At 49.9% G+C, this 12,528-nt stretch overlaps 1 protein-coding gene across 1 annotated transcript in view; it reads left to right on the top strand.

Annotated features, from left to right (window-relative positions):
* The window catches only part of MSN (moesin), a 277,502-nt gene that overhangs the window by 249,294 nt on the left and 15,680 nt on the right, over positions 1 to 12,528 (top strand). Inside the window, exon 6 of the mRNA XM_086918368.1 lies at positions 1,524 to 1,670. Within this exon, the coding sequence (XP_086774494.1) occupies positions 1,524 to 1,670 (147 nt within the window). The remainder of the gene's footprint in view (positions 1 to 1,523; positions 1,671 to 12,528) is intronic.

Here is a 12,528-nt window from a genome sequence, read left to right as displayed (position 1 = left end):
CCAGGAGGGGGAGACATTTGGCGAAACCACTGCATATAAACTAGTGAATGGCATAGTAGGGGAAGGGGTGGATACTAGTAGCCCTAGTAAAACATCTATGGTTGAAAAAGGGTACATATGTTAATTGCTCTGTGCTTGCTGGCCTGCCTGCCCGCGCACTCGGTGCTGACTGGCCCACCTGCCCGCGCTCTCGGTGCTGGCTGGCCTGCCTGCCCGTGCTCTCGGTGCTGGCTGGCCTACCTGCCCGCTCGGTGCTGGCTGGCCCGCGCGCTTGGTGCTTCCTGGCCCTCCTGCCCGCGCGCTTGGTGCTTCCTGGCCCTCCTGCCCGCGCGCTTGGGGCTTCCTGGCCCTCCTGCCCGCGCGCTTGAGGCTTCCTGGCCTGCCGGCCCGCGCGCTTGGTCCTTCCTGGCCTGCCGGCCCGCGCGCTTGGTGCTTCCTGGCCTGCCGGCCCGCGCGCTTGGTGCTTCCTGGCCTGCCGGCCCGCGCGCTTGGTGCTTCCTGGCCTGCCGGCCCGGGCGCTTGGTGCTTCCTGGCCCGCCGGCCCGCGCACTCTGTGCTTCCTGGCCCGCCTGCCCGCGCGCTTGGTGCTGGCTTGCCCGCCTGCCCACGCGCTTGGTGCTGGCTTGCCCGCCTGCCCACGCGCTCGATGCTGGCGGACCTACCAGTAAGCTGTAAGGTTGTGGGCTCGGTCTGCCATATTTCCTGCAAGCCTGCCTTTGCACTTGGCTTTTCTTGATCCTGGAAACCTTCACATGCTGTTTTGTGCATGTCCCTACAGCTCAGCCCACCCACTGTCTCCTGTACCTGCCAGCCATCCTGCCTACATTGCCTTATGCTGTAATCCATACCACCCAGGCTGGTCAATTAATCAGGGGTTTGTGAAGCGCACCACACACCCGTGAGGTTTTCAAGGCGCTGGGTCTTTTGTGCTACATTTTTTACAGTCCACCTGGTCATGGACCCCTCTGTGGCTATGGGACCCGGAATAAATGGTTACTCTTACATATGCGTGTATGCTCCAATCTGTCAGACACCAAGTCATTTCGAGATTAGTTATAAGGGATGGAATTTGGAGATCCGCCTCCACATGTACAAGCCTACCATCAAAGCATTACACAGTTTACCACCTTAAGAACCCAAGATTACATTGTTGAACACATAATTCTTCTAAATCTGTCCTGACTTGAGAGACCTGTCGGCGAAGTCCTATAATCGTGCCTTGAATATCTCCAGTGCTTTCTACAGCTCTCCATTGACTAGCCATCTCTAAATCTAGAGGACAATGACATCTGTGCTTGAAAAGCTGCCAATAAAGTTCCCATGTGTCTGTTAGGATTCAATACCAGTCGGCCATCTTGTGTTTTTTTTTTTTTTTAACCTCATTGCTGTTCTGGTACCCTTAGCCCTCACTCCACATACGTTTTGGTTCACATTGGCATTCTCTGGGCCCTCTTCCGGTCCAGCTCTGACGCACTTTGAATGTTGGACTGATATTTGGAATCGTGTCCGCTTTCTTCTTTCAGGGAAGACGCCATTTTGGAATACCTGAAAATAGCACAGGATCTGGAAATGTATGGTGTGAACTACTTCAGCATCAAGAACAAGAAGGGCTCTGAGCTGTGGTTGGGCGTGGACGCTCTGGGACTGAATATCTATGAACAGAATGACAGGTAAGGCCGTTGTAATAGTCTCTTAACATGCACTGAACATGCACAAATGCACAATACTTTGTTACGAATACACGAGATGTGGTGCAGTGACTATGCATCTTTGGAACAAGGAGATCTCAGTTTGTGGTTTCAAAATTTCACCCAAGATTCTTGTCCGATCATTTAATTTCTTTGGCTCAAATGGTCAACAATTTTACTAGGATTATAAACAAAAGTATTGTGAATTTTGCAATTAAGAAGTTACCTCGTTGTATAGTGCTCTGTTGCTACCCAGCTACTTTTGCATGTCACAAATTTGAATATGTACGCCAACATTTATACATGAAGCTATTATCTAGTGTTGGAGTAATGTCTTTCCTGTTAGATGGCATGATTTGACAATTGCACATCAATGCAAATTCTTGTGGCTCCTGGTTGCTTGGGGTTGGTGGCTACCACTACCGAATAGACCCAGGGTCTCTGGTCACCAATTCCGCCAATAGTCTAAGGTGGAAAAAACCCTGAGATGCCTCTGAGTTATGGGTTTCTGTAGTAATGAAGTTCAGACAGATTGTTGAGTTCAGGATGATTTATTGTAGATAAGTAGATGAGCCCCACCAGGAGCAACTACCATGCCACTCAGCCCCATCACAACTGTGCCATTTCTTGACAGACACCCAACATTCCGTAGTACATCATACTCTAACATTCTACTGGCAAGGCATGTGGTGGAAAATGGCTTACATAAGAATGAACAGTTAACTAGAATACTACAGATTTATGTTTGTGTCTGTGTAGGTTGATTATGGTGTTTTTAGGATACCATAGTCCCTGAAAGAGAAGGTATCAGTCTTGCAAGATATCTTTAAGCTGCCAGTCTCTCATCTGTTGTGCAAAGTGTATCGGGCCAAGTCTTCCATGTTGCAGTTGATAAGTGTGCCAGTGGCTTCCTGTGTGATGGTAAATGTGCTGCATACTGACTGACTCTGGTGCTGTACTTTGGACTGAAAGATGCTAGGGAGGGGTACGTGGGGTCTTCTTGCAGGCATAGATTGTAGTCTGGTTGACTTTGTGGTGGCCTTGGGGTGTTTCAAAGTGTCTGTTGGTCATCACATTGACTGGTGCCCTTCAAGCAATAAAGGCCTTTTTGATCACACACTGGCTGCCTTTCCCTCATTTCATCAGTGGTGTATGACAAGGAAGACCCTTTCGTCCGCCTCAAAGTCAATCCCTGTTGGTGACATTGACATTGTCGACTCAGCTTTTCTAGTGAAGCTTCTCCGAGATTGCGAGCATCTTCCTGGTGCCTCTCTACCCCTGCTGCGACATACGCATGCAAAGTGTCTGACCGTGCCACATTTCAAGTCTGCTTTCACTTTGTTGGGTGATGGGTCTCCATGGTGCAGTAGTTTTAGTGGCTCGTGCTGTTTCTCGCCGTATCTCGTCTTCCTGGCACTTTGGTCAGAGCACGTCCACGGTTTCCTCCATGATTCGAGGAGCGCAGCCAGATTCAGAATTGATGGTCCTTGACCATCAGCTTTGCTGAGTTAGTGGAAAATTCACGCAATCGTGCTAGCAGCTGCATTGGTTCCAGCTTCTTTCCTGGCTTCCTCAACACGATGACTTGCACCATTTGGACACAAACTTCCTTTGCTGGACCATCACCTCTGCGTGTGCAGGCTGCCGTCCTTAACCTGGCACTGAAAGAGTCTATGGACTCCCTTTCCAGTTGCCTCTTGTCTTAGCTCCAACCTCTCAGTCTGGATTGAGCTGAGGGTCAAAATATCCCTTGAGAGCAATCTCTGATGCGTCACAGTCCTGTTCACCACCTGTGTTGGGAGCTTCTCAAATAGTTTGTGAACCTCTTCCCCTGCAAAAGGTAGCAAGAGCAACCTCTTGACAGTGCTGTTTCTCAGGTGGCCCGGAAATAGTTATTAAGTTCAAGTTCGAGCATTTATATAGCGCACTGCTCACCCAGAGGGTCTCAAGGCGCTTGGGGAAGGGGTACATTATTTGTCGAATAGCCAGGTTTTAAGTTCTTTTCTGAAGGAGATGTGGTTTTGGGTAAGGCGGAGGTGAGTGGGGAGTGAGTTCCAGGTCTTGGCAGCAAGGAAGGAGAAGGATCTGCCACCCATGGTGGATCTTCGGATGCGTGGGACTGCGGCGAGGGCTTGATTGGACGATCTTAGTTGGCGGGTGGGTTTGTAGAAGGACAGTCGAGTGTTGAGGCATTCGGGTCCTAGATTGTAGAGGGCCTTGTGTGCGTGGGTGAGAAGGCGGAATGTAATTCTTTTGTTGACGGGAAGCCAGTGGAGGTCTTTTAGGTGTTCGGTGATGTGATCTTGGCGAGGGATGTCTAATATGAGTCTCGCTGATGCGTTTTGGATGCGTTGGAGTTTTTTCTGTAATTTTGCTGTGATTCCGGAGTATAGTGTGTTACCATAATCCAGTCATCTCGTGACCAGTGCGTGGGTGACAGTCTTTCTTGTCTCGAGGGGGATCCAGCAGAAGATCTTTTTGAGAATGTGAAGTATGTTGAAGCAGGAGGATGAGACTGCATTGACTTGTCTGGACATCGAGAGAGAGGAGTCTAGGATGAAGCCAAGGTTACGTGCATGATCTTTCCCCTCTGCTATCTTAGAAGCAGCCGGGGCTGGGACCACTAGATCACTGGACTGTGGTAGGGCTGTCATGGATGAGTGGTTTGATGGTGCTGGTGCCTGCGTTCAAGTGTTTTATCTAGGGGGCCACAAACTAGCACTGCTGTGCCTCCATTAGTGTTGTATGGCTTGCCGTTTGTTGTGTTCCCCTTACCATCCTTACTGTGCCTGGGTCTTAGGGTAAGGCGTTAGTTGAACTGCTGCCGGCTGTCTACTTTCACTCTGGCTTCAAAGATACCCCGTTTATCACAGGTAACCCATGGTAAGCGCTGCGTAGTTAGATGCAGTTTTATATCGAGCAAATTTGACCTGAAGGTATTGTAGAACTTTACAGGAGCACCAGTTAAATTACTCAAGGGCACCTTTTTTTAGGCATGGGGAAAATTAAGTGATTTGCTGAGAATTACGGGACATTTTGCTGACGCAGAGACTCAAACCCTATACCTGCCAACTTGAATAACAATCTCACTGTGTGAGGAAAGGGTGGGGCCTTGAAGGGGCGTGGCTCAGTGCCGAGAAATGCCTACAAGGCACTTTTGAATTCCAACCCTAAAACAAAAAGCTTGCCTAAGCTGGTGCTGATGTCCTGGGGAGTTTTCACACCTCTTATGGACCTCAACAGTTAAAAGTCTCCAAAAAACGAGCTGAAAAACCACAAATTATAGTAGTTTGCAGCTTGTTCTTTCTGCCATATTGTGATATCGGCTCTAAACCAGGAGACCGTGTGATGGAAGCCGATATTGTGTCACCTGGTGGCACTGTGTGAGTTAGCCGGTGTGGAGCCTATTTTCCCCAGTTCCAAAGTCTGCAGCTCTGGCCGTTGTGCCACATCTTCTCCCATTAGTGTGCCTGGGCCAGGCGTGCAACACCCATTGGATTTAAAGGGCTTTAAACAAGCCCCCCCCGCCCCCACCCCCGCTTCCCGGACACACACAGCCACACGAGAGCACTTCACATGTCTTTAAAAGACCATTTGCATGTCAATGAGGCCTTGCTGTTGTTTCACCCCTTCTAATAGCCCCTGTAGCTCCACTCTGCATGTTGCATAAAATTCGCCCCCCCCACCCTCCCCCGAAATTTGGCTCTAGTTGCGCCTTTGGCCTGGGCTCACTTCTCATCCAATCTGGGTAACGAGGTTGCAATGCCAGCGAAAACAGAGTTCTCCGTCCTACTGCTCCCTTACAGCCCTCCCCCCCCCCCCCCCCCCCCCCAACCACATGCATTGCACACACACCTCAGGCTGAGTGGTCGCTCCCCAGTGTCCCCTCGTGACACTCGGTATCGTTGTGCTGCTTTTACCGTGATTTCTACCTAACTGCATTTGCCTGCTGTGTGCCTGCCTGCCGAGCTGCTGTATTAGTTAATTAATTAATTAATCGTGCCGCTTTCACCGCACTCGGTAGCGTTGTACCGCTTTTGCCATTGTTTTCTGCCTAATTGCATTAGCCTGCTGTGTGCCTGCCTGCCGAGTTGTTCTCTTAGCTATTTAAATAATTATAGTGCCGCTTTTCACTATATTTGCGCGCTCTGACTAGCGCGACGCTGTGCTCCCCCCTCCGCCTCCATTTTGTTTTTGTTGTGATCCCTGGAGCCCGCCCCGCCTCCCAGCTGAGCAGCCCACAAACAGACCTGATTAGCGCTGCAGAACCTTAGAGCGCCGTGACTCGCTCCTGTCCCTCAGGCTGAGTGGTCGCTCCCCAGTGTCCCCTCGTGACACTCGGTATCGTTGTGCTGCTTTTACCGTGATTTCTACCTAACTGCATTTGCCTGCTGTGTGCCTGCCTGCCGAGCTGCTGTATTAGTTAAATAATTAATTAATCGTGCCGCTTTCACCGCACTCGGTAGCGTTGTACCGCTTTTGCCATTGTTTTCTGCCTAATTGCATTAGCCTGCTGTGTGTCTGCCTGCCGAGTTGTTCTCTTAGCTATTTAAATAATTATAGTGCCGCTTTTCACTATATTTGCGCGCTCTGACTAGCGCGACGCTGTGCTCCCCCCTCCGCCTCCATTTTGTTGTTGTTGTGATCCCTGGAGCCCGCCCCGCCTCCCAGCTGAGCAGCCCTCGCCCCTCCCCCTCCACTATCCATATATGACAGTAGTTCCCGCGCGCAGCGTCCACTCGCAGCGACCGCGCCCAATCCGCGCCGAAGGCGCGCCAAAGGTAAGCCAGTCTACGCCCGTCCGCGCCTGGACCGCGCCCAGCGCCAGACCCCCTGCCCCTCACGCTGCCCAGCCCACCCGCATTACGTACGATGCCGCCACCCTCCTAGCCCTTAACCCCGGTCGCGCCCCCAACTGCGTCCAAGCCGCTCCCGGACACACTCATGGACCTTTCTCCTGCTACTCCTGCAAATTCAGCGGCACCGACAACATCTCCGCCACGACTACACCACAGATTCCCGACCCCAACCATCTACAATGCATCCTTCTCAACACCCGATCGGTGCACAGGCACGCCATTGATCTATGGAACCTACTAGACACCCTCTCTCCAGACGTCGCCTTCCTCACGGAAACATGGATGAATGCTTCCTCCGCTCCAGACATCACCATTGCCATCCCTGAAGACTACAAGATCACTCGCAAAGACCGCACCGACCACACAGGAGGAGGAATCGCTATCGTCCATAAGAAATCAATCCGCATCTCAACCAGCTCTGACGCCAACCTCGCCAACTCCGAACACCTTCATTTCCAGATCCACACCGACCCCAAAACCACACTCAGAGGCACCCTCCTCTACAGACCACCAGGACCCCGCGCTAAATTCAGTGAAGACATCACGGACTTCATCACTCCACACGCGCTCCCCTCCAAAGACTACATCCTTCTGGGAGACCTCAACTTTCACCTTGAGAAGATCAACGACCGCAACACCGCCACCCTCGTGGACAACCTCGCCAACCTCGGACTTAAACAACTAGTCACTTCCCCCACCCACATCGCAGGTCACACACTCGATCCCATCTTCACTTCCAGCAATCATGTCTCCTTCAGCCACACTACGGATCTCCTATGGACCGACCACAGCTGCGTCCACTTCACCTACAACAAGCCGAAACCCATCAACCACTCCCAACCTACCCTGCAAAGAAACTGGAACAAAATCACCACGGACCAAATCTCCGCTTCGCTCCTTCGAAACTCCCCAGCCCTCTCCTCTAACGCCAACGAAGCCGCCGCCAACCTCACCCTATGGTTATCCAACACCGCCGACACCTTAGCACCACTGAAAAAACGTCAAAGCAAACCTGGCAGCAAGAAGGCCTCATGGTTCAACGATGATCTTAAGAAATCCAAGAAACTCTGCCGCTCCCTTGAAAAAGCCTGGAAAAAAGACCCAACCACCAGCACCAAGGACGCCTTCAAAAGCGCCACCCGCACTCACCACCAACTGATCCGTAAAGCCAAGAAAACAGCATTCAAAGATCGACTTGACAACAACGCCCACAACAGCAAGGAACTTTTCAACATCGTCAAGGAATTTTCCAACCCCTCGGCCAACTCCAACGACATCACCCCCTCTCAAACCCTCTGCGACTCCCTAGCCTCTTTTTTCCACAACAAGATTGCAGACATCCACAACAGCTTTGACAACCAACCCGGAAACCAACCCACCCTACCAGCTGCTGACCATCTTCCCCCCGTAAACACCCTGAACGCCTGGAACCCAATCTCCACTGAGGACACCATCCGCCTGATGAATTCCATCCACTCTGGATCCCCCACAGACCCATGCCCTCACCACATCTTCAACAAAGCAGACTCCGTCATAGCACCTCACCTCCGAGACGTCATCAACTGCTCCTTCAACTCCGCTACCTTCCCAGAAGACTGGAAACACGCTGAACTCACCGCCCTTCTGAAAAAACCAACAGCGGACCCCACCGAACTCAAAAATTACCGCCCCATCTCGCTTCTTCCATTCCCGGCAAAAGTCATCGAGAAAGCCGTCAACAACCAGCTCGCCGCCTTCCTCGAAGCCAACAAATCCCTCGACCCCTCACATTCTGGCTTCCGAGCAAAACACAGCACCGAGACCGCCCTCATCGCAGCAACAGACGACATTCGAACTCTACTGGACAATGGAGACACAGTCGCCCTCATCCTCCTCGATCTCTCCGCAGCATTCGACACAGTCTGCCACAGCACCCTTCTACAACGCCTCAATAACATCGGAATCCAAGGAAAAGCACTTGAATGGATCACCTCGTTCCTCACCGGAAGAACCCAAAGAGTCCGCCTTCCTCCATTCAAGTCCGAGGCCTCTGAAGTCATCTGCGGCGTACCTCAAGGATCCTCACTCAGTCCCACCCTCTTCAACGTATACATGAGCCCCCTCGCGGCCATCGCCCGCCAACACAACCTCAACATCATCTCTTACGCGGATGACACTCAACTGATCCTTTCTCTCACCAAGGACCCCAGCACCGCCAAAACTAACTTACACGAAGGAATGAAAGAAGTCGCCGAATGGATGAAACAAAGCCGTCTGAAACTGAACTCAGACAAAACAGAAGTCCTCATCCTAGGTACATCCCCCTCTGCCTGGGACGACTCCTGGTGGCCTGAAGCCCTCGGAAAAGCACCCATCCCGACAGACCACGCACGGAACCTTGGCGTCATCCTGGATTCTTCACTCTCAATGAACAGACAAGTCAGCGCCATATCCTCATCCTGCTTCAACGTTCTTCGCATGCTCAGAAAAACATTCCGCTGGATCCCCTCCGAAACAAGGAAAACAGTCACCCACGCTCTGGTCACGAGCCGACTGGACTACGGAAACACCCTCTACGCAGGTACCACCGCTAAACTCCAGAAGAAACTCCAACGAATCCAAAACGCCTCAGCCAGGCTCATATTAGACATCCCACGTAACGAACACATCTCTGGTCACCTTAAAGACCTCCACTGGCTACCCGTCAATAAGAGGATCACTTTCCGACTGCTTACCCACGCACACATCACTCTACGACATCGGACCAGATTGCCTCAACTCTCGACTGTCCTTCTACACCCCCTCCCGCCAACTACGTTCTTCCAGCCAAGCCCTCGCCACTGTACCTCGCATCAACAAGACCACCATGGGAGGCAGATCCTTTTCATACCTGGCTGCTAAAACATGGAACTCACTCCCCGCTTACCTTCGCCTCACCCAGAACCACCTAGCGTTCAGAAAGCAGCTTAAAACGTGGATATTTGACAAATAATCCTCCTCCCCTTCCTAAGCGCCTCTCGGTATGTAGTGCGCTATACAAATTATTTGACTTGACTTGACAGACTGGAGTTGCATGAGTAAGACGCACAGCTGCTCAGGGGCCACTGTCCGGAGGCCCGAGCAGCCCCTGCCCCCTTTATCACCCCCTCACCCGCCCCTCCCCCCCCCAACAACAGGTGGAGACCACACCCGAGGGGAGTGTGACTTCGGTATGGTACATTAGCGTAAGTGTGGCTCACTACATCACCGGAAACAGCCACAGTTATGGAAGATTTCCACCTTTTCTTCAGGAGATAAGAAAAACACTGAAAAAAATGATTTACCAAACCTAAACGTGGAAATGTAAATATTTGCCGTTTATTTTTCACACGCGTTGTGTGAGACGCCTCTTAGCAGCAGTCCAGCGCTGCTGAGAACTTTCTCGTGTAATCTTAGTTTTCTACAACCTCTGATCTTCTTCTATGGGAGAACAGCGCCACACCGTGGACGCTGCTGTTGAAGATGTACCAAGCCTTAAAGCAGCAAACAGACTTCCTCCTCACCTGACACCTAGTGCCTCAGCTCTCGGTTTTATGTTTTGAGTTCCTAGGGCGGAGTAGCTATGCCAAGGTAATTTTTTTTTTTTTTACTCCTCTGTTTTTGTTGTTGTTTAAGCTATGACAAAAAAGCATAACAGAAAGGCAGGGCGGCCACCTGCAGTCACTGATTATAGTTTACGACGCATCGTGAACCCATGACCCAGTATCTGACCAAAAACAAAAGGAAGGTCTCCGAGTCCGCCGATTGTAGATCCTGAAAGCAAGGCCCCACATCTTAGGATGGTTCGGTGCGCAGCCTCGTCTTTTACACATTTCTTAGTCTGCCGTGCAGCAGTCGCTCATTCTTCGAGACCGGTGTTCTTCAAGCGTTTTAATGCTGTTCCCCAGTGCAAAACATGTCAGCCCCAACCCCCAAGAATGTTCTAGACTTATAATAAATTAGCAATGTAAATATGTCTAGACTTCTTTAAACCTTGCTTTTAAGTTCTGTTGCTGTTTTAAAAATCCAATCAAATGCATTATTGCCAAACCTACCAGTCTGGTCAGGCAGACCATAGTAACGCGTACAAGTATGCACAGTGTGATTATTAGTAATGGGGTGGGAGTTTTGAAAAATATTTAGAGTCCCTTCCCTTTTGACACATCCTCCCAGCAAGGATATAAATAACAAAAGATGTTCGTGATGACTCATTACAGAGCGGCAAACTGGTGTAATGTTTTTATTTTTCAGCTTAAAACAAAGCGCTGTTAACATAATTCTTCTTTTGGCCAAAGCCTGGTGCCCCCCACCTCCTGGGATCACTTGAGTCCCCCCCCCCCTTCCCCCCCCCCCCCCCCCCCCCCCCTGTTTGAAGACCCCTGCTGTAGACCTAGCCATCATCCTGGGTAGTCCGGGGACCTCCAACCCCTCGCAGCGTATCGCTTGTCTATCAACTACCCGAAAGCCGCAAGCAAGTGCTGAGGTCTAGTGTGTGCCCGAGTCTCCATTACCCCCAAGATGGCCACGTTTGCGTCCAATCCCTCCTTGGCGTGGACGAGGCGTGTGATTCCTGTGTGGATTGAGTTCCAGTATGCTCTTATGGTAATAGTTTTTGAGCCGTTCAGTGCACTCCAAGGACATTTTCAAGCTTTCATTAGTTGTGCTTTCTGTCCCCCTTTCTTTCGGTTCCTTTCCTGCTTTCTCCAAAGGGAGGGTTGGTTTTAAAGAGGGTACGCCGTACAAAAGGCCAATCAGTATACTATGAAATTGTCTATCTTTGATCTCCAATAAAAAAATATGACACAAAAGGCCAATCCGTGACATAGATGACACAAATCCTAATGCAAGCAACAAAACCAACAAATTCCTCTCCCCCCAGCCTCAATGAGAGCTAATCTTGTGGGCCAGTCGTCTTCTCACAACACTGGACCCAATGCTGCTGCACCTGTTGCACAATTGATAGCTGTGCCTCGGATTATTAATACCCATCTAACTTTTGCTTTCTTTGTGTACTTATGACCTCAATACAAATTACATTTCAGTTCTAAAGAAAAATCTCCATGTTGCTGTTAAACAGCATGTTACTGTCGGCTATGGTCGCATCTTACCCCATCATGAAAGTGCACGGGGGCTTTCAACATGGCAAATGTGTTTCATCTAAAATATTATTTCATCTCAAAGTTCAAGCTAGGAAATGTCAAGTCTTTCAAAGAGTTTTTATTGAGCTGTACCGTTTCTGTTCACCTTTTTAGTCTGTGTGACACTTTCCGTCAACCATTGTTTGATACTGAAATAATGAGCGAAATATAATATATTTTTGTATTGACACAAGACTTATATTTGCAATCATTAAGAGAACAAGAAGTGTGCACTTTCCTAACTAACACTTTTGGTTCATCCACTGGTCACAAAATACAACTTTTTAGTTCCTGCTGACCTAAACAGCTGTACTTCCATTGCAATGTTGAAATGACACCAGAGTCGGGGATGCTCGGACCATAAAATCAGCTGCGAGACTCGCTAGTCCATGCATGTGCCAATGTCTCTGCTGCATTGGAGTAATAAAAAACAATGGAGCAGAGATGCAAGGATAATAACAAATGGAAACAGGGGACTTACAAGTACCAAGTAAATATGAAAGGTGAATGGGGGCTGTCTGCATATCCATATAGAAGGTACCATAGGTAAAGAGCAAGCAGGAAATGGTCAGGAGTGGACCTGGCAGTACACCTGACCACAGCAATTGCTTTATTTAATATTTCACTAATAAAAGTACTTTTAAGAAACACCTGCCACTCACCTATAAATTTGGTGGGCGATTCCCTAGACTGCAACAAGGATGTGATGTAACCCACCAGGATTAAGGTTGTAGCGTGCTCTTACATACAGTACTCCGAGATGGGTAAATGCACGATAAATCGTTGATCCTACTCTCTATTGTCTGCTATATTAGTTTTATTTTTTGCCCATTCTTTGTCCCAGAT

The sequence above is a fragment of the Lissotriton vulgaris genome, chromosome 4_1, assembly GCF_964263255.1.
Source record: "Lissotriton vulgaris chromosome 4_1, aLisVul1.2, whole genome shotgun sequence".
Lineage (NCBI taxonomy): Eukaryota > Metazoa > Chordata > Amphibia > Caudata > Salamandridae > Lissotriton > Lissotriton vulgaris.
Note: the sequence above shows the minus strand (reverse complement) of the source record. Positions and strands in the feature narration are given on the sequence as shown.